Source organism: Micropterus salmoides, unplaced genomic scaffold (genome assembly GCF_014851395.1).
Source record: "Micropterus salmoides isolate LMB-PRFRI ecotype aquatic unplaced genomic scaffold, ASM1485139v1 Ms_hic_scaffold_8, whole genome shotgun sequence".
NCBI classification, from domain to species: domain Eukaryota; kingdom Metazoa; phylum Chordata; class Actinopteri; order Centrarchiformes; family Centrarchidae; genus Micropterus; species Micropterus salmoides.
The window spans coordinates 5,641,089-5,660,479 of NW_024044570.1; the positions used below are offsets into that span (position 1 = coordinate 5,641,089).

Below are 19,391 nucleotides of genomic sequence, written 5' to 3' on the forward strand. Positions count from 1 at the left end.
TATTTAAGAAATATTGCAAAACAATTGTTAATTTCTGATTTTAAGAATTACAAAATCATGCATCATGCATGATTTCATTTCGTAATGTTTAGATTACATTTACTGGTCTCATAACAAAACCAAGACAAGAGATTATATCACTCAGTTTATTACCGAATCAACACTACAATGTTCTTATTTTAAAAGCACTTAATAGCCCGGCCCCGGGCTACATCTCTGTATTACTGTCAAGGTAGTTTTTATTTACATAACCCCATATCACAGTTAAAAAATATGCCTCAAGGGGCTTTACAATCTGTATGGCATACAACATCCTCTGTCCTTAGACCCTCGATTCACATAAGAAAAACCTCCCCAAATAAACCTTTGACAGGGAAAACTGCACAAACACACAAGAGCTTAGCTCAAGAACATTATTCATACAGATAAGACAAAAGAAAAGAGACAACAGGAGAGGCAGAATCTCATGGAGGAAAAAGATCTTAATCCAAACATCTGGAATGAGGCATCAAAAGCCAGGGTAGAGACAGATGTCTCGGACGGCCAGTGGTCCAGCATACAGAAGCCTGTGTGGGCCCTGAGGAATCTTTAAGTGCTTCCCATATCAAAGTATAAGACTATAGGAAACTGAGCTTAAGCTGTTAGGGCACCTCAACTGAAACAAACTACCTCACAAAATCAGACTTGCGAAATCAATATCTTCTTTTGAAATCAATTCTGAATACATATTTTTTTATTGAAATAAGTTTTAATAATCTTATTTAAAATGGTACATTTGTCTGCATGTGTATGATATACATATGTTAGTTTTTTTCTCCTTTAAAAGCACTTTGTAATATCTGGTTTTGTTAAGTGCTATATATGTTTACTTTATTATTAGTAATAGATAGTCATCTTTTGTACTAATGATTCAACCAGGAAATGTCCAGCCATCAAGCTGTAGGAGTTTTTAATCATTAGTTGTTGCCTTGGTTACAAGTGGGAAAATGATGCTGCACCAGGGTTTGTGCCGCCATACAGATTCTCCCTCAGAAAGACCAGCGTCTTCCTCCAGGCGTCTTCCTGAGCACGAGAATGTGCCACCGTCTCTCCGCCCCACAGAGCCATAACTGGAAAGACAACAAGAAACTGAAATGTCAAAAGTCCTCATTTTGGAGAGTTCCTGTCACTGTCTACAGCTTCCTAGTGGGAAGTTGAACATACCTTTCTCACGTACGTCAACTGATCTGAAGGCGCTGACTCGGAAGTGCGGCGTGTACGGAGGTTCAATCAGATGGCCAGTGTTGGGGTACGACAGGACAGTCAGCAGATGGCTATTGCCCGCACTCTCCATCATCTTCCTAATCTGAAAAACAGGAAGAAAAATATATACTCTCATATTTGTCAAATGGATTCATGATGTCTTTTTTTTTTTTATTTGCACACTTTGGATATGATTTGAATGAATATCGTTCTCGCTACTGTCACCTCTGAACTGAAAGGAGTCTTTGCAGAACAGACACTAAATTTCCTAAATTATTCTGGGAACAAGAATTGATAGTTACTGATAGGAACTATGGGAAAAAACAATCTGACTAAGAATCCTTGGACCCGCAGAAGCTCATGAGCTAACTCATTAACTTAATGTTGTTGTAGATTGAAAATGAAGTAGGACACCACCTAAATACATACACAAAATACATCAATACACTTTTTGTATGATTGTTTTTCTCTTTAAGGTTGTGATGATAAACATTATTAAGGTTACATGATGTTTGTCTGTGACACCCCTGACATAAACACTAGAACCGCCAGGGTTCGTTGTATAGCTATAACCACCATAGCTGCTATAAAAATGCAATGATTTTGTGATTATTTCTGCTACATGTTGCTCCAACAGACTTTGGGAATCATTCAGCACCTAGGCTGTGCATTTCCTATAAACACCATCCCCATATTTCAGGCATTTACAGAATGTTTATTCTCTTTTATTCACTGTCGAAAGAAAAAATTATTATTTTATTATTTTATAAAATTTATAGTACATTTTTACCCTACGGAAAAATGTATAATGATCACTTTTACTAAAAAATACATAGCACTGGAGAAGTTATAGCCGATCAAAAGCACACGAGGGAGCCGCACGCTTTTTTGAAGAGGCCGCTGAACACACCTCTATCACAGCGAAAAACTAGACTACTGCAGCATTAGTTTTGATGATCATGTAGCAACACAAAAGCTGTAAAGAGCAGCTTTTATGCCTTTTTACTTCATACAAGTGGATCGCTCTCAGATAATGACCCGTCAGATGCAGAATCAACCTTCCCACACACATCCCTCAGCCCCCATCGTCAGACTCTCCTTCACTCACTGCGCTGCAAAAGTGTAATGCCTGTAGTGGGAAAAGCATCTAGAATATTTATCTAGATGTGCAAAATGAACTGCGCTAACATGACTGTATTCTCTATAGTAAATTTTACCCGCTGGCGCTTATCGATATAAATGTCCATTTTATAAATCTGGCTTTATCTTGACATTTTTTAACAATAGGAGGTGCTACATAACACACTTGTAGGAAAAGTCAAAGACTGGGGGATTTGAAAATTACATTGAAACAAAGATACATACAATCAAAAAACAGACGCAGGTAAATTTGACCCATTGGCGTTATTAAAAGGTTTGTGGCCAAAATGTTGCTTTTCACTAAACAGTGTATGGGAATTCATATGTTCCCAAAACATTGTTTTGCATGAGATCTCTGAAAATAACATGCCAGCAGGGACGTCACTAGGATTGAAAGAAGGGGGGGCTTAACCCCCAGGGTGTAGGTAACTTGCCCTTGCAAACTCTTTGCATCTTTTGTTAACTATACTTATATCAACAACCACTGAAGATGCCAAGATGTTAACAAATAAAAAGTGAAAGACATATTCTGTTCTTCCATTTCTCCTCTGTTGAACAAAAGCTACTATAATGTTACATGGATGTCGGAAGTAAAACAAATGTGGGCGGGTCCTCCTCCAGGATTTTATATATATATATATATATATATATATATATGTTATATATATATGTTATATATATATAGGTTATATATAGGATATATATATCTCAAGAGAACAAGATATGATGTTTTTAACACTGTTTTATAGAAATCCTCATTGCTTATTGCTTATATGCTATTTTAAAGCTGCTAAGTTCAGTGTTTTGCTCTAAACTGAATTTCATTATATTTTTTATACAATGACAATAGTGTCTCTATCATGAATCCAGAAATCTGTTATATGTGGAGGGTCTAGGTCAAAGTTTGAGCATTAAACACTTAATTTCTTGCATTCTGGTGACTTTTCCTGCACCAATTATTATTTATGCAATGGGAAACAACATTCAGGTGGCAGGTGACAATTCAGTATCTAAAACTCAACAGTCAGTGCAGCTCTCAGTCATTCTGTATTGCTTTCAAACATGTTTCTCCTGTAGATCAACTTTTTCATGTAATATCATCCCTGCTGAATCAGCACACATGCAGATGAAAAAACAATAATTTCGTCCAGTCTTTTTTTGAATCAAATTTGGCACTGGTACCACAGCTAGCTTATCTCATTGACCAGGATTCAAAGAGCTGCTAACTCTGGTTGATTAATTTGAACATAACTGTAGCTAGTTAGCCTAGCAAAAAAGTGTTATAATAACAATCAGTGTAACTATAATTCAATGCTGCAACAAAGACTACATGATGCCTTTAAAAGCATCAAGTGAACAAATGATGAACATTCACTTAAAAAGCGGCTTTGTTAGTGACAGTATGTGACACAAAGACACACCTGAGCAGCAGGTATCCTAAAATGCTTTGTTTACCTGCCTGTGTCATGGCACTGCAGCAGGCGCGAGCAGTGAAAACACAGAATGGAGTTTAACTTAAATGGACTAAATGCACTAAATGAGTGGAATGGATTTGAAGCAGCAGCAGCGTGAAAGGGACAGCTGTAGAATGGAGCTTAATTTATTAGATTTGATTTATAGATTTGATTGATGACGCTCTGAAAGGTGAACAAACAGATGCGCTGAATTACAGTAAAAGGGAGTGTGTCCAATATCATTGGTCTTAAAAACTGGGTGGGTCTCACCCACATACAATGGTTCCAACGCCCATGTACTGTAATGTTAGCTTTTACACACATCAACGCTGCATGGGGGGAATTCACTCAGGCCAGACTGAGTTCTTCTGTAGACCATGAGTTAAAGTGTACCCAGATGCTCATTTGTGTGATAAAGTAATACCATGTCTAATTCCTCTCTCTCTTTGATAAGTTGCAGGTCCAAAACATTCTATTTAATTATACTAATTACTGTTACTGCACTGTAGATTGGTTCAGAGTGTGATTTTTCTCTGAACTGGCTCGCACGCATATGTTGTTCATTTGAAATCGTCAAATTGGTTGTAAAAGGAGAAACGCTCTTATACAAGACTTATTTTTATTTATGAAAATTCTGAACTAAACTTGTGAAATGATTTCAGCACATTTTAACAATAATACTGATAACCGTGATTATCACTATAATCATGATGTGAAATTTTCATACTGTTTCATCTCTCGTTTGTAATAATTTGCTATTAGCTGAGCTAGTGTGCTGTGCTTGTGTGAAACAGAGGATGAGAGTCTGTGGACACAGGTTTACATGCTTGTTGATCAGGTGTATTGATGAAGTATTGACACAAAGGACAGGGTAGAGACTGCGGTGTATTAATAAACGATGTGTTCAATTCTTTTTGCGACTTGCCCTGTTGGGCAAGTTAGTTGCTAGATTCACTTTCCCGATGTGGCATTTTACTTGCCATGGCAATCAAAGAATCCTTATTGTTGGTCCCTGCTTTGGTTGGCAAGAGCACAGAAACTGTTCCTGTATAAAAGACTGCGCAGCTTTCATACTGTAAGATGGCGTACTCACAGAATTTAAATTTAAAGTACGTGCGCACAGAAATATCCACATGTATAAAACCAAGTGTACGCCAGGTTCTGCGCACCTTTCCTTCATACATCCCAATCAACGTGAAATTGAGCGCACATGCACAAGCCACATACCCTGCCTTGGCTCCTCCCACAAATCACTATGCAAATGACCATAAATACGCCAGCATCACCTAAGGAGAGGAGAAATATTTTATTTGACGGTTTGATGGTTTGAGTGGTGTTAGTGTTACAATGGCAGTCAGTGCACCGGCTCAGAGACTCATACTGGCTGAAATAAAGAAAACATGGTCTGACATAAAGTGGATGTCAAAAAAGACGGGAAAAGAGTTTTTCTGATACAGAAATCGAGGTGCTTGTGAGGTGGAAGTTAGAAAGTAGCCTAGATATCGTTTGATGCAGCTTGTTCACAAACAAAAGAAGACTTAGAGAGTGTTATAGTATTAAATTATTGTAAACAAAGACTTTTGGTAGAAAAGTAAACACTATATATTGTTGATCCCATCAGACACACACCTGTCGGCTCCCGCTGCAACCAGCCGCCTGCCAGAAACAGTGGTTATAGCCTACTGGTATGGCACGGTTCCGCCAGGTTGGTCAGTGAAATGCAGAGCCATAGCACAGCCATGCAGCATTACACACGAGTGTCACACAGTTTTTATATGTTTACAGCACTCATACAGAGTAGGCTTCACACATTGCCAAAATGTAGGTAGACCACCTGAAAATAGTACTCGCACAGCGGGCGTTGTTTTGTGGTGTCGTCATAGACGCGGCATGCTAATTTGTGCCTGTTTTAGCACCTCCTCTGTTCCTCGACATTTATACTGTTGAAAGTTACGAGCTCCTCATGCTGTAATACATGTACCGGGAATTGTCCCCTATCAAATAGGTCCTCCATATGTTGCTCATGTGAGTCTAATAGAGGATACTCTCAGGTTTGCAGCGCTCCTCCTTGTTTACAAAGCCTGACCAGACGTAACTTTTTTCTGAAGGAATATCTCAATCTGCCCACAAATTCAAGAAATCATTTTTTAGATATGACGGCGTGTGTCTATGTCTGTGGAGGAGCCGCTGAGCAGCGCCCCCCCTTGCTGAAACACAGACACAGAGTGGACCGAAGCAAATCAATAGTAGGGGTAACACTGCACAGGATGTTGTCGTGTCAGTAAACTCACGTCCTGTGCAGACTCAGAGGCGGGCCAGTTCTGATCGTCCTCACCAACAACCAGCAACAGAGGATACTGGAGTCGTCCCACCTGCTCAGAGACAAACAGCAGCAACATTTCAGCTTTTATCACCGGCTGCAGATTCAAACATTTATGCATCACTGACGTCTCCTGTGTAATAATTTATGTGTGTATCAAATAGCGGCCGTAGCACCTCAGCTGCAGAGTGCAGCAGGCCTTTATTTCTAAATCTCTCTGTTTGGTTAAAATATATTTGGTCATATTTTAATATGAAGCATTCTTGTTTTCTGATCTGCTCCAGTTTACTCTTTGTTACTGCATTAAGGTAGATAATTACAAACTTAGCACTTCCTGTATCCATTTATGCAATTAAAATTCCCTTCATTTTCTAACAAGCCTTTTTAGTGGGAAACATTTTCAGGAGGTGCTGTGGAAACTTCAGTCACTGGCATAGTTCCCACATGGTGCTTTACATGTAGTCATCATCCTTTTGTGGCACTTGTATGTTACTACAAAGTACAGTTTGCCAGAGACATTAACACAAATATAGCTGAAATAGGTCAATAACACTTTAGATTAGTAATCAAGACTACAAAATATGATTATATTGTTGAGTTTGTTAAAGTAAAGAATGCAAATGTACATCATGCTTAGTTGGCATGCACATCATGACGGACACCTGGGGCCTCATGTATAAAAGACTACGCAGCTTTCATACTGAAAGATGACGTACTCACAGAAAGTAGCCTAGATATTGATTGATGCAGCTTGTTCACAAACAAAAGAAGACTTTTTAGAGTGTTATAGTATTATATTATTGTAAACAAAGGCTTATTGTAGAAAAGTAAACACTATATATTGTTGATCCCATCAGACACACACCGGTCGGCTCCCGGTGCCGACAGCCGACTGTTTTATTGCCTACTTGTATTTGTACCGGGATGGCACGGTTCCGCCAGGTCGGTCTGTCAAAAGCTGGACCCAGTTCAGCACACAGATCCAAGAGCACGACTTTAGGGAATCTAAATCGAAGTATTAGCCAGTCATCATCATGGGCCAGGAAATCTTCATGGACACTGTCTAATCCTTTCACTCGCGTTTTCCTCTGAAGTGCCATTGCGCAGCCATTCAGCATTATGCAGGAGTGTCACACAGTTTTTATGTTTACAGCCATCATACAGAGTAGGCTTCACACCTTGCCAAAATGATGGCTTCAGTCAGTAGTAACCCCCACCCGGGAGATCATTTGAAGATTGAGGTTTGACAGGTGAACACATTTTTTAATGTCGGTTTTTCGGTTTGGCCTGCATCATGAGGACTGATGATGAGGATGGAGAGTAACGATTATGGGAGAGCTGTCCCTGGCTTTATTTCAAGACATTTTTAATTTACACAGTCCATATGTGCAGGTGGTGGAGATGTGCCAGATGAGTCGAGGTGAGAGTGCAGATCTGTGTCTCAGAGCGCTCTGTGCACCGTCTTGTTCACTGCAGTGATTTTACACACGAAAACTAAAGGAGATATATGCACAGAGGATATGATTAAAAACTACTGAGCTCTCATCTGCAATTCTTTAATGCTATCTGATGTTATCTCGGATTTTTGCGATGATGATAATTCAGTTAGCCGAGTTAATATACGTCTAATATCGGGAAAGGCAGGCTGCATCCTGCCACCTGACATTATTAGTAATTATATTTTTGAAACATTTGGTGAGTTTTGGCACTTTGGAGTTTTCTCAAAGAGCCAGACAAAAGTTTGCAGTGGGTCCGCACATTCAGCTCAAGAGTTTGCGCCACGGCCTGCACATTCTCACGTCACGTTCATTTTAATATGTCCCACGTGTGCGTGAAATCCAGCATATGTGACCTTTTTGTGCGTATGCAGCGTTTATACATGAGGCCCCTGGAGTTTTTCCATCCTTGTTTTTCCCCAGTCCCTTTGCTTTAATAATGACACTTGCTTTTGAGACCAAAAACACAATTACAAAATTGAGTTTAGATGGTAATTCTGGCTAGTGGTACTCACGTCCACTTTGAGTGTGGGGTCGGTGGGAATGGGCAGCAGCAGATCTCGCCAGATCATCTCATTCTCCTCATTGATGCGAGTCTTCCCAGCGTTTCTAAAATAATAATAAAAATTCTTCATCTTCCCCAATTCTGACTGATGACTCAGACTTGAATTATCCGTTATTAAAATAACAGCTAAACAACACCTGAAAAAAAGTAAATCATAAAGTAACTGACGCCAGATCAACTTACTCTTTAAAGTAAGCCATCATCTGTTCCACAGAGCCGTCAATCGGCTGCACATGACTCCCACTGATACACACAACACACCTGAGCTGGAAGACCACGCACACACACACACACACACACACACTTAATATATAGAGGTTTACGCAGGTTTAAATGAGACAGAAACCTGATAAGGGACAAATAAGTTCGGTTCAATTAACAGTTTGAGAAGCTTGTGATCACTGCATGTTCAGCTTGTAGTATACTGTGTTCATTGTCTTTGGATTAAACTGTTAACTCCTGGGAGATGGCCAATCAGAATGTACTTCCTAAAGTGCTATAAAACGTTTACATTACTGAACAGAGGAGGAGGCATATCCTCTGGCTGATGTAGGTATCATCTCCATATTCTACAATATATATGCTGTATTTTATTCTTCAACTCAGCAGTGTTTGTGTAGGCTATTATTTATTAAATGTCTCAGTGCTTGCAGACAATTTCTACGATAATCTGATCTTCAGAGCTTGATGAGCAGCCATAACACTGAGCAGAAATACTAGTTAAAACATACTGAACAGTGTCAGTAATGCCGCTGTCACAGGGAGACATTTCAGACTGAAATCAAGAATTTTCAATGGAATCAAAGCGAACAGTGGATTCCACTTGCAGAGCCAAAGTAAATTGTCCCAGATCTTTGTATGTAGTCAGTTTTGGTGGCAAATATCTTACTACCTTAATTAAACTAACAGAGCGGCTTTAAGCTACCTCAAGATGGTGAAAGTAACTTTAGCTGTTGTTGTCTTACCTTTATAACTTGAGAGTATGCAGCCATTTTTAAGGTGATACTGGTGCCAAAGGAAAGACCCATCATGGCGATCCTGCTGCCGAGGACCTGAGGATGCTGCTCCAGGACTCTATAAGCCGTCTGCAGCAAGAGAACATGTCAGAAAAGAAACAGCTGTAACACAGAGGCTTGGAACATTTTGTGGAACAGGAAGATAAGAAATGATAAGCTTCAGTTTGCATGGAGTTTCATTCTTTAGATTGCGATCACTATTTTAGAGGATATTTCGGTATTTCTTGCAGTCTACATCCCGTGATTGTAACAACAGGTTTCTATTCTGGTTCTTTTGTCTGCTATCCAGTTTTAGAGAGTTGTATGTTGTATAGATCACAAAGTCCTGTGAGGCAAGATTGTAAATTGTGAGTTTTTAACTTTGCAGCTGTCTGTGTTTAGAGATGAGTCAAAAACCTCTGCTGCCTGCAGGCAATCAAAACTGATGCTGCTGCCAGGCTGTTAACTTAGGTAACAGTTACGATTATATTACACACAGTTTAACTTCAATAGCTGAGCGGTCTCTGGTCTGAGTGAATGAGTGTCCCTGTAAAGGTGAATAAACCTCTGAACCCGTTTTTTATGGGTTTACTGACACATAAACCGACACACAGATAAGAGAGACACATCCAGAGCCCTGTTTCAGAAAGCAGGCTTAACAAACTCTGAGCTTATCCCTGAGCTCTGGGTTAATGCTGATCAGAATAAGTTCAATCAACTCAGAGTATGTTGAGCCTGATTGAAGCGCGTGCGTGGGGATGAAAAAAAGCCATCATCGATGGAGCTCCGATACTATGATTCACCATGGCAACAGGTAAATAAAGGCAGAGCCTCCATTTTAATCGGGTGGAGCTAGAAATATGATGCCAACGCGCACCCTGATAGGCTCTAAAACGCAGGAGTGGAGGAAGAGTCAATGCGTTAACATTATTAGGCTAGCCCACTACATAGCGTCGCTCATTCATCATTTACCAGACTGGAATTTCCTTAATGAATGAAAAAGTGCTACAGCCCATTACATTCAGGCTATATTTATTATCCTGTGAACGAGGTGAGGTTCACAGCATCAGTTTCCGGAGTTACCAATCTAGGGATTATCTGATCTCACTCTCTGAAACGGAAACCCCAGAGTTTCCCTCATCTCAGGCTCAACATACTCAGAATTTTTACTAATCCCGCTTTCTGAAACGGGGCCCTGGTGTCTGCAGACAAGATTTTTAAAACCTACATAGCTCAACACAATCCTGACAGAGTGTGACCATCTGTCACACACACAAATAAATGGTTATTATGAGTATGGAGGTTGCACTTCATTATCTGTGCCCCGATCCAAGGGAGCCCCGTCTTCTGTATTTTTTGCCAGGAATTTTGTCGAGACATTAAAAGACATCACACTAAATAAAATTATTATTCAAAAATTTGTAAATAGGTTAATCAACAAAATGATTGGCAGATTAATACTTACATACTGAGAAGCCATCTTTTGTAGGAGGTGACTTGTGTTTCTGCACCAACCACCCACTTCCATGTGATATCAGGCAACATTACAACATTAATTCACACTTCCATTAGTATATTTAGAGCTTAAGCTTCAATACAGCACTCTCTGTAGCAGCAATAATGTTTCGTCCTAGAGAGATTTATAATAGATGAATGATGATGAATGTAGATTTCTGTATAACGAATTCAAACAAAAAATAATAATAAAACGCATTCATTGACATAAATGTTCTGGAATCCTGCAGTGCAGACAAATAAGTCTAAGTATTTAACACCATTTGTCTGATGAAGGTCTAGTACCGAAACGTTGCCAGCTTATACATTTATTTTTGCAGGTTTGACAGTGTGGGGGAGTAGATTCGTAACTTTACTTCCGCAGAAATGTGCAGACTCGTATCTTAAGAGTGAACATTACCTTCATTGGGAAGACACAAACAAAACAGCAATATGACGATCATGCTGACCAGCGCTTGCTGCTTCTGGAAGCAGGCAGCTGTTAGCTAATGTTTTAGCCACAACTTCTTTTTAATGTAGAGAGTTCTGCTGCTCCCTAATGGACATAATTACAGTTATTTTGGGGTATTCTGAAAGAAGACTGATTCGATTTGATTGATTAGATGTTTGCAGTTTAGACACTCATCAGGTTTACCTCAAAGTACTGGTTGTCCACCATCTTCCCAGTTTCCATGGTGATTTTAGGTGTCAGGTAGTCGAGGGCCAGGGAGGCGAATCCATGTGAGGCCAGCAGCGCTGCACGGTACTCCACCAACTTCCCTCCACCCCCCCACAAGTCCAGGAGGCCCGGGAAAGGTCCTGGTCCTTCAAAACACCAAAAACTGTTTACAGTTTACACAACAAATGATATTGGACATTTCTGACGTTCCTGCAACTCTGCGCTTTATTCGATAGAACCTTTTTGAGTATTTCCTGCCTTCCTTTTTTCGCTTGGTCACTCCACAGTACCATTAAGTCTCAACTACTTTGTGCTGAACTTGTTTACCTTTCATGCTTAATGGTAGTCTATTGGTCAGTGTTGCTCAGAATGTCACACCTGAGCAGGACACCTCCCTCCAGGCTCCTTTCTAGTCCTACCTGAGGGCAGGAAGAGGGTCGCAGTGAGTCCGCTTTCTGTGATGGGGATTCTGCGGACGCCGGGCGCCATGTACCAGCGCTCCACCACCACACTGGCCAGCGGCACCTGATCCATAAAGCCCTCAGTCTGGTGACCCTGGTACACTGAGATTGTGACCTCCGTGGGAGTCTGGACGTTCACCTTCCTAATCCTGAGTGATGATGGGAAAGAGATGACTCTGATAATGATAATTCACTTGGTGTTGATTAACATCATATGAACAGTTATGTCCTTGTTAGCCTACCTGAGCCCAGGTTTGCTGCCTGGAACTGGTCTGAGGCTCCACAGTAGACCCATCGGTTCAACCCCAGAATATGTCCCGCCCAGACTGGGATCCTCTGAAACTGTAAATTGAAACCATTAAAAATAAGACAACCACCCAAAAACGTTTTTGATACAAACATTAGTAAATGAATTTGACTAGATTTTCTAGGTCCAGGCATTAAATCATGTACTGTTCACAGTCCCAATGGCATTGGCGGTGTAGTGGCCGAACGCCTCCCAGGTGTTTCCATCTTCACAATGATGGAGGGCGTGGACGGTCAGCTGGAAACCAGACGGGACATTCTGGACCGTGACGATAAACTTCTCATCCACGAGCCCTCTGGTCGGCTGGACCGACAGATTCACACAAAACTGCTTCCTGTCCATCTTGAACTGAGCGGACAGATAAAATAACCAGAGACAGATACCAGTATGTCAAAATGAAGACAAAGTAATAAACCACAACTATATATGACTGGACTGATACCACAAGAGGTAGTGTTTTAGTACTCGAGACCGGTCTTAAGACCACTTTTTGATGGTCTTGGTCTTGTCTCGGACTCGACCGCATTTGTACTCAGCCTTGTCTCGGTCTCGGACATTGAGGACTCGGGATTTTATTTCAAGACCAGTTAAGACCATAACTTTGGGATTTTCAATAAATTGCTTTTGCATTGTCGGATTTCTTTGTTAACATCCTAACTTTGATTGAATGTAAAATAATTATTACTTCAAATGCAACCAATAAACCTAATTTAAAATGTGTTATTACCGTTAAGGACTGTCCCCCCTCCCCGCGATGCCGATGCTTACGTTGATTTCAGCTCTTAGTGCTTGTATGTTGGTGTTTTAACGGGAATGTGGATCTTTCATATCAATTTGAGAAGTACTTTTTCCACATTTACTGTGTGTCATGTAATGTAGGGAACTGGTCTTGGTCTTGCCCTCCCTTGGTCTTGGTCTGGACTTGGTCTCAGCCCCTAAAAGTCTTGGTCTTGTCTCAGTCTCCATAAACTCTGGTCTTGGTCTTGACTTTGTCTCGGTTTGGGCGGTCTTGACTACAACACTAACTAGAGGTAAGAAAGGAAACGTTTCTCTCCTAATAATGGTGAATTCAGTTCACGAGACAGCCTTCTTGTATGTTTGTTTTTTTTGCTCTCATTTTGATTTACAATTTTTCATTCATCACAGCTGACTTTGGTGTAGCATATAATAAAAATATGTTTATATATGGTGGAGGGAGGGTCATGCAGTTTCCCCATGTACCAAAGGGAGGTCCAAGGAAAAATATTTGTAGCTCCAGGAGGGGTCAAGATCAAAAAAGTCAAAAGTCACACCAAGCTCACCCCCAATCCCCTCTGATAAATAAGGAATAGTAGGCCTGTTCATTCCTCTGAGGGCAGAGCAAACATCATTACATTCTAATAAGAATGAGTATAACATCATTTAACTGTGAAATACATGTGCAGGGAACTGCGTTTGAAACAGGCTAATTGCTCTCTTGATTATTTGATCTGGAAAAAGTACGTTTTTGTGGAGTGTAAAACTAACACTGGGTTTTATACAGTAAAAATGGAGTCCAGTCAGTATTTATGTAGGGTGTGTGTGTGTGTGTGTGCAGGGTTAGGGTTCAAGGACATCATTAAATCTATTGCCCGTGTTGGCCCATACCCTAAAGGGACATTAAAAAACAAACAAGTCATTTGCATTAACATTTACGTATTTATCCCCACCTTTTCATGTATTAACCAGCAACCGTAAGCTGATTCAGGTTGCTCACTATTGTTGAAATACTTTGAGCATTACCGGGTAGGAGTAGCTTTATTTAGTTTAAGAGTAGGTATTTAAAATGTAATCATCCAGATCGCTGTACTTACCTTGGAAGATGAGATCAAAGTCCACAAAACCATCTAATTTCCTACCTAATTATGCAAAATGATTCCTTATATTACGAGTGCACAGCAAGAACAGACCTTAGAGCAGCTGTTGCCTTCTGTTGTGCAGGTTTGCCGTGAGTCCGTTGATTTTGCTCCGTCTCCAAAGGTCCGGATAAACTCGTCAGGAGTCTGGAAACGAAGTAGTGATCGAGTCAGTGTTAATCAACTTTTATAAAACCGAGGCTGACCGACAGCCGGACTTTACTTAAGCGCCTGAAGTCCAGCCCACCCACTAGTGAAGCTTTGGTATCTTCACACAGCAGCATCACTGTGTCTGGACACAAGGTGGCGCCATCGAGTCACCTGAACTCTAGATTCTGGTCTGATGTGGTTCGAGCTGACTGCGGCTGGCAGGTGACTGAAGGGGCGGGGAATAAAAACGGCGCCGTCAAGTCGGAGAAATATTCTACCTGCATGAGTTTACTGTGAGCTCAGATCAATGACCGATCTCGCGGCATTTGCAAAGACAAATGCTGCGAGAATATTTTTAGTGCAGCCGGGGAAAAGCAACTGCGGCCGCATTTCTCCGCGAGGTTTTAATGTCATGTGACATGGTGACGTTTTGCAGCAACATTTCTAACCAGCATGCCGTATGAATTTAAACGCACCTAAACATCTGTTCTTTTCAGGCTCCAAAGAAAGCTGGTTTCATGGTTCCAGCTTCAGAACATGTGTTGCTTTTCCTTTTAACAAATTTAATTTATTGTACAGTTTTTCTGTAGGCCTATAATGAAGCTCTCCACTTAAAACCATTCAATCGTGCTGAAAATCCAAACTTTGCCCTCAGACATAACACACAAGCCGGTTTTACACACTGGTGAGATCAATTCAAAACACCACAAAAACTGGCTATTAGTAATGCTGCTTGTTGTCCTCCCCCAAGAAATCTTTACACATGATGAACACAAAAGAATGAATAAATGTAAACACTTGAATGTGTTTTATTCCTTAGTGTACTGTACAGTCCAACACACCAAACAACACATTATTCTGCACCACATGGTGTAGGCAATGAGAATATATATAATTGAACAACAGTTACAGGGGACATTTTTCTGCATTTAGTAGGCTACTTTTATTTTTATTAACATTTTGGTGATTACATTTACGTACTTTTTCAAAGTAACATTTTCAGTCCAGGACTTTTTTTTTTACTTAAGAAAATATCTGAATATTTTTATTATTTAGTGAGCGACAAAAGGAAAACTATCAGACATGTTAATAGTTTTTTGAGGAGAAATAGTCTCCATGATAGATCTCAACCTTTACTATCCAGTTCACTAGTGTTGACAGACAATGTTTGAGCTGTACATTAATCATAACGGCATTATTAGCACAGAAATGTCAGGAGTTGTAGGCTACAGCAGGCTAAGCACTGTAATGATGAAGGAACAAACGAAATAACCGGAGGAAATATCAGCTTCCCTGTTTCAGAAAGTGGGGTTGAGAGCTGTGTGTAGCCTCTGTGTGATGTCTGAGTGTAAAGTAGTGACATTACGTTATGAATTAAACTTTTCCAGAAGACTTCCCTCCTAAAATAATCCCCATACTGACCCCTCGTGTAATTTACATAATCCCTTCTCATGTAGATCTGAATGTGATCATGGTGCTGCTTATTTGACCCCCTTTTACGACTGATGAAGATGAGGAAGACCACAACCTGGGTTTTGTTGATATGGTGAAGGTGTTTTGAATCATTTTTACCCAAATGCTTTATTGTTTTTTTTTTTGGCCAAATAGCACCAAAACCCATGGATTGGATCGTGTTATAATGTCTTTGATTGTATTTGTTACTTTAGTTATTATGAGGGTATCAGATCATCTTACTGATGATTGAATGAAAAAAAGACTTTAGAGTTAAGAATGAAAGCACAGTCAGCCGCATGTCTTCATACGACCCCAAACGACCTCTGACCTTTGACTTCTGAAGAGAATGGGTAGGTGGGTTGGGGGTTTGCTGTTACCCAACTGAGTGCACAACAACAAAGTGTCGTCTTCTTGTTGTCAGTCAGCACTGAAAGATCCATCTGTCCCTTGGGGGCCCTCTGACTTTATGAGGGGTCAAAACATGCACCTCTGGTTCTTCTGATTCTTGTCATTCACGTGCTGCCTCTGCTTTTTAAAGGAGCATTTTAATAAATCCACCGTTTTCGCACGGTAACTCAAATATACATATTGCTGAGTTATTTTCACAACCTGGAAAATGGGTTGGGATTTTGTATTTTAGATTCATCTTAGAAATCAGAGGGAAGAATGTGTCAGTAGAGACTGATAGCATCGACCACTATCCAGATTCAAACTGGTCATCAGTCATTTTCTCCCATACATTTTTGATTAATCGCTTAGATTTTTAGCACAGAAAAATCACGTAGAAATCAAGCGTTAGATTCTTTTCTCTTGTGTTTATGTTGACTGACTTCCCGTTTTCTCATTCTCTGTGTTGTTTTGTTATTGTGTCTTTTGTTCTTTGTTTCCTGTTTTTCATTTCTGGTCCCTTTTCTTCTCTTTCTCTTTCGATTATACTTTGTTGATCCCCGAGGGGAAATTGTTTCTCTGCATTTAAACAGCCATTGTGCAGCACCTGGGAAGCAGTTTAGAGGTTCAGGGCCTTGCTCAGCGGCACCTTTGGCAATGGTGCGTGGTGGACTCGAACCAGCAACCCAAGCAAATCCCTCACACCCTGCTCTTGTCTTTCCTGTCGATGTAGATTGCCCCGCCCTGTTATCGCCACCTCTGTTGCATATTTAAGTCACTGTTTTCTCCTTATTCATTATCAGATTCGTCTTCGTATCTTGATGAGTGTTTCCTGTGTTAATTTGGATTCTGAGCCTGTCATTGGAGTTACCTAGCTGACAAGCATGGGCCATCAAAAAGAAAAACCACTACGTCAATTTGAGTTCTGCAAAAACAGTTCATCAGAAAATTAGCAGCTACAGAGTCAACAATGGGAGAATTTTCTGTTTTTAAATGTAGCCTACACTTTAGCTGCTCGCTAACCTACGTACTGACCAGTTTAGAGAAAGAAGAAACTCAAACTGTTTCCGTCCCTTCTATCCAGACGCTCCATGATAACACAAATACATTTTTTTCTGTAAATCGTCATGATTCATTTCAGCAGCGTATCTAATTTAAACACAACACGCTGTGATGACGAATGACCCTCAGCTACCAGCAGCCTGCTGCGTGCTACGACACTAAGCATGCTAATAACAACTCACTGTGTTAAAAAACATATTGAGACTGGTTAAGAGGTCAAAGATCAGCTGTCTCCGGCCTGGTGAGAAATGTCTTGAGCCACGCCTCCTCCCCGCCTTGCCGGCTGTCCACACACACATAAAACCAGCGACAGCAGAGAGTAAGGGAAGCAGACAGAGATGCTCAGCTGCTTTAAAATATATTCATACGTTTAATATTCATGGGAATCACACATCATTGTATGCTTATTCTGACAGGGGAAAGGGCGGGTGAAGAGGGTGTTGGTGGAGGTTAGGGTGGTGCTGGTGGTGGTGGGAGGAGAGTTGTCTTATTCACAACAAAGAGACACAAAAGAGGGAGCTCCTGTTACCATCAGGACTAAGGCTCCCTGTTTGTTTGTTTTTCTAAAAAGGGAACAAGACTGATATTTTTGTGTGGAATGGTAAAACAAAAAATTAAAAGACCATATTTATGGGATTTTTAGGACATTATCACACTTTCCATTCCTGCTCAGTTCATAGATCTTTTTCCTTTCATGCCACTGGTTTCACTTAAAAAGACAATCAGTTTGCAGAGAGATCAATTCATCAGGGTCAGCATTTACACAATACCGCCAAAAGAATGACGCCGAAACATTAAAGCCATATAAGAACCTTTATTTTTATATCACCTGTTAATGGGTTACAAAGGGCTTCACAGGTGAACACACAGAAATCACGTGCCAAAACAATGAAACGGATTACTACAGGGTGTATTTGGGTGGTGGCAGATTGTTTGTGGTGGCCAAAGAAGGCCAGACTTCAGCCTGGGATGGTGCGTTTCTCAGTCGGAGCCTTACACCGTTTATCCATCTCCATTTGAGAGAACACATTTAGAGCTGTGATGTCTTTTTGAAAAGTAGTTGAACAGGCTGTACTTTTAGTTTTCAGACATATTCAAGTGCCTTCTTTACAGAGAAGGTTGTGGCAGAAAAATCTCTCTTAGCATGTTTGTGCTGGAGTTTCCACAGGTAGTTTTAAGAACCACTTTACCTATTTACGGCATGGCTAACTGAGCCAACTAGTCAGTAGCAGCTATGACCTGGTATGTGATATGCTGCCCCCTAGTTTTGGGAGTATGAATTTGACAGGTGGAGACTAGTCTCAGTTCTTACACACTGCCCCTTTAAGGAAGAAATGGAGTACTTATTCTACCACTGCTCTTGGGTATCCATCTGACAGCATCACAGAGTCCTTCCTGTCCTGTGCAGTAAGGGACAGTAGAGGCATGTCTCTTTCACGTTTAAGAAATGTACGCACTCCAACCACACTGAGATTAAAATGATTTGATTTGTAAACAAAAATGTAACCCTACTGACATCATCATACAGTCGGGGAGGGTGGAGGGAAGAGAATTGTGTTGTGTCTTATAATGACTGTAAACTGTGTGTGTGTTCCTCTTTAAGACCAATGAGAGCACACGATGATGCTGAAACAGCAAAGAGATGAACCGAGGACACACTGGCTCTTAGTCCAAGTTCACACACACTGCAGAAGACTGCAGCGGACAAAAAGGAGGTTCGGCGATTGAGGAGAGAGAGTGATCAAGACAGTCAGAAACATTTGGGGGGAGACGAAAAATAAGAAATAGATGTCACACTGCAATATACCTTTGGGATTAATGGTGTTTTCTGATATATTGAATGTTGCATTGTGTGTTGAGAAGATTCTCCTACTTCTTATGATAAAGTTTTTAAACCCCCCCTTGGATTAGCAGGAAAACACAACATCACAAAGCTGAACAGCCCTGTTTTTCTGAAAAGTTTAGGAAAAGTAGGCTTTTTAGAGTTACTGTAAAAATACAACAGATTGGTTTTGGTACAGATTAAACAAACTAGATATAACATGTTAATTAGTGAGCTTAAGAGGTGTTGGTAGGTGGATTTGTTACCTTTAGACAGAGCCAGGCTAGCTGTTTCCAAACTTTATGCTAGGATAAGTTACCAGCTGCTGGCAGCAGCTTTATATTTAGAGGGTTAGTATTCTTAAACCTGGGCCCTATTTTGACATCTTTTGGGGTCTACATGACTAACGAAACGTGAGCCATGTAGACCCCAAAGCTGCAAAGGTTGAAACGTAATCCTTGGAGGAAAACGCGCCCATCAAAAGGAAC

General features: G+C 40.5%; 1 protein-coding gene across 2 annotated transcripts; it reads right to left on the reverse strand.

The window, feature by feature from the left end:
• Positions 1-132: 132 nt before the first annotated feature.
• Positions 133-14,259, reverse strand: LOC119894375 (peroxisomal succinyl-coenzyme A thioesterase-like). 2 transcript variants are annotated; one of them, XM_038707083.1, is made up of 11 exons: positions 14,082-14,254; positions 12,300-12,501; positions 12,089-12,188; positions 11,805-11,995; positions 11,362-11,531; positions 9,183-9,302; positions 8,401-8,483; positions 8,168-8,261; positions 6,128-6,208; positions 1,204-1,345; positions 133-1,109 (listed from the first exon to the last, which is right to left on the reverse strand). In XM_038707083.1, the coding sequence occupies exons 2-11, from the start codon at positions 12,493-12,495 to the stop codon at positions 973-975; spliced, it is 1,314 nt and encodes a 437-aa protein (XP_038563011.1). In that variant the 5' UTR covers positions 12,496-12,501; positions 14,082-14,254; the 3' UTR covers positions 133-972. The 2 variants fall into 2 exon arrangements, with proteins under 2 accessions (XP_038563011.1, XP_038563012.1); XM_038707084.1 differs by lacking the exon at positions 133-1,109 and adding an exon at positions 5,064-5,122 and having other exon boundaries at positions 1,208-1,345; positions 14,082-14,259.
• Positions 14,260-19,391: the final 5,132 nt, after the last annotated feature.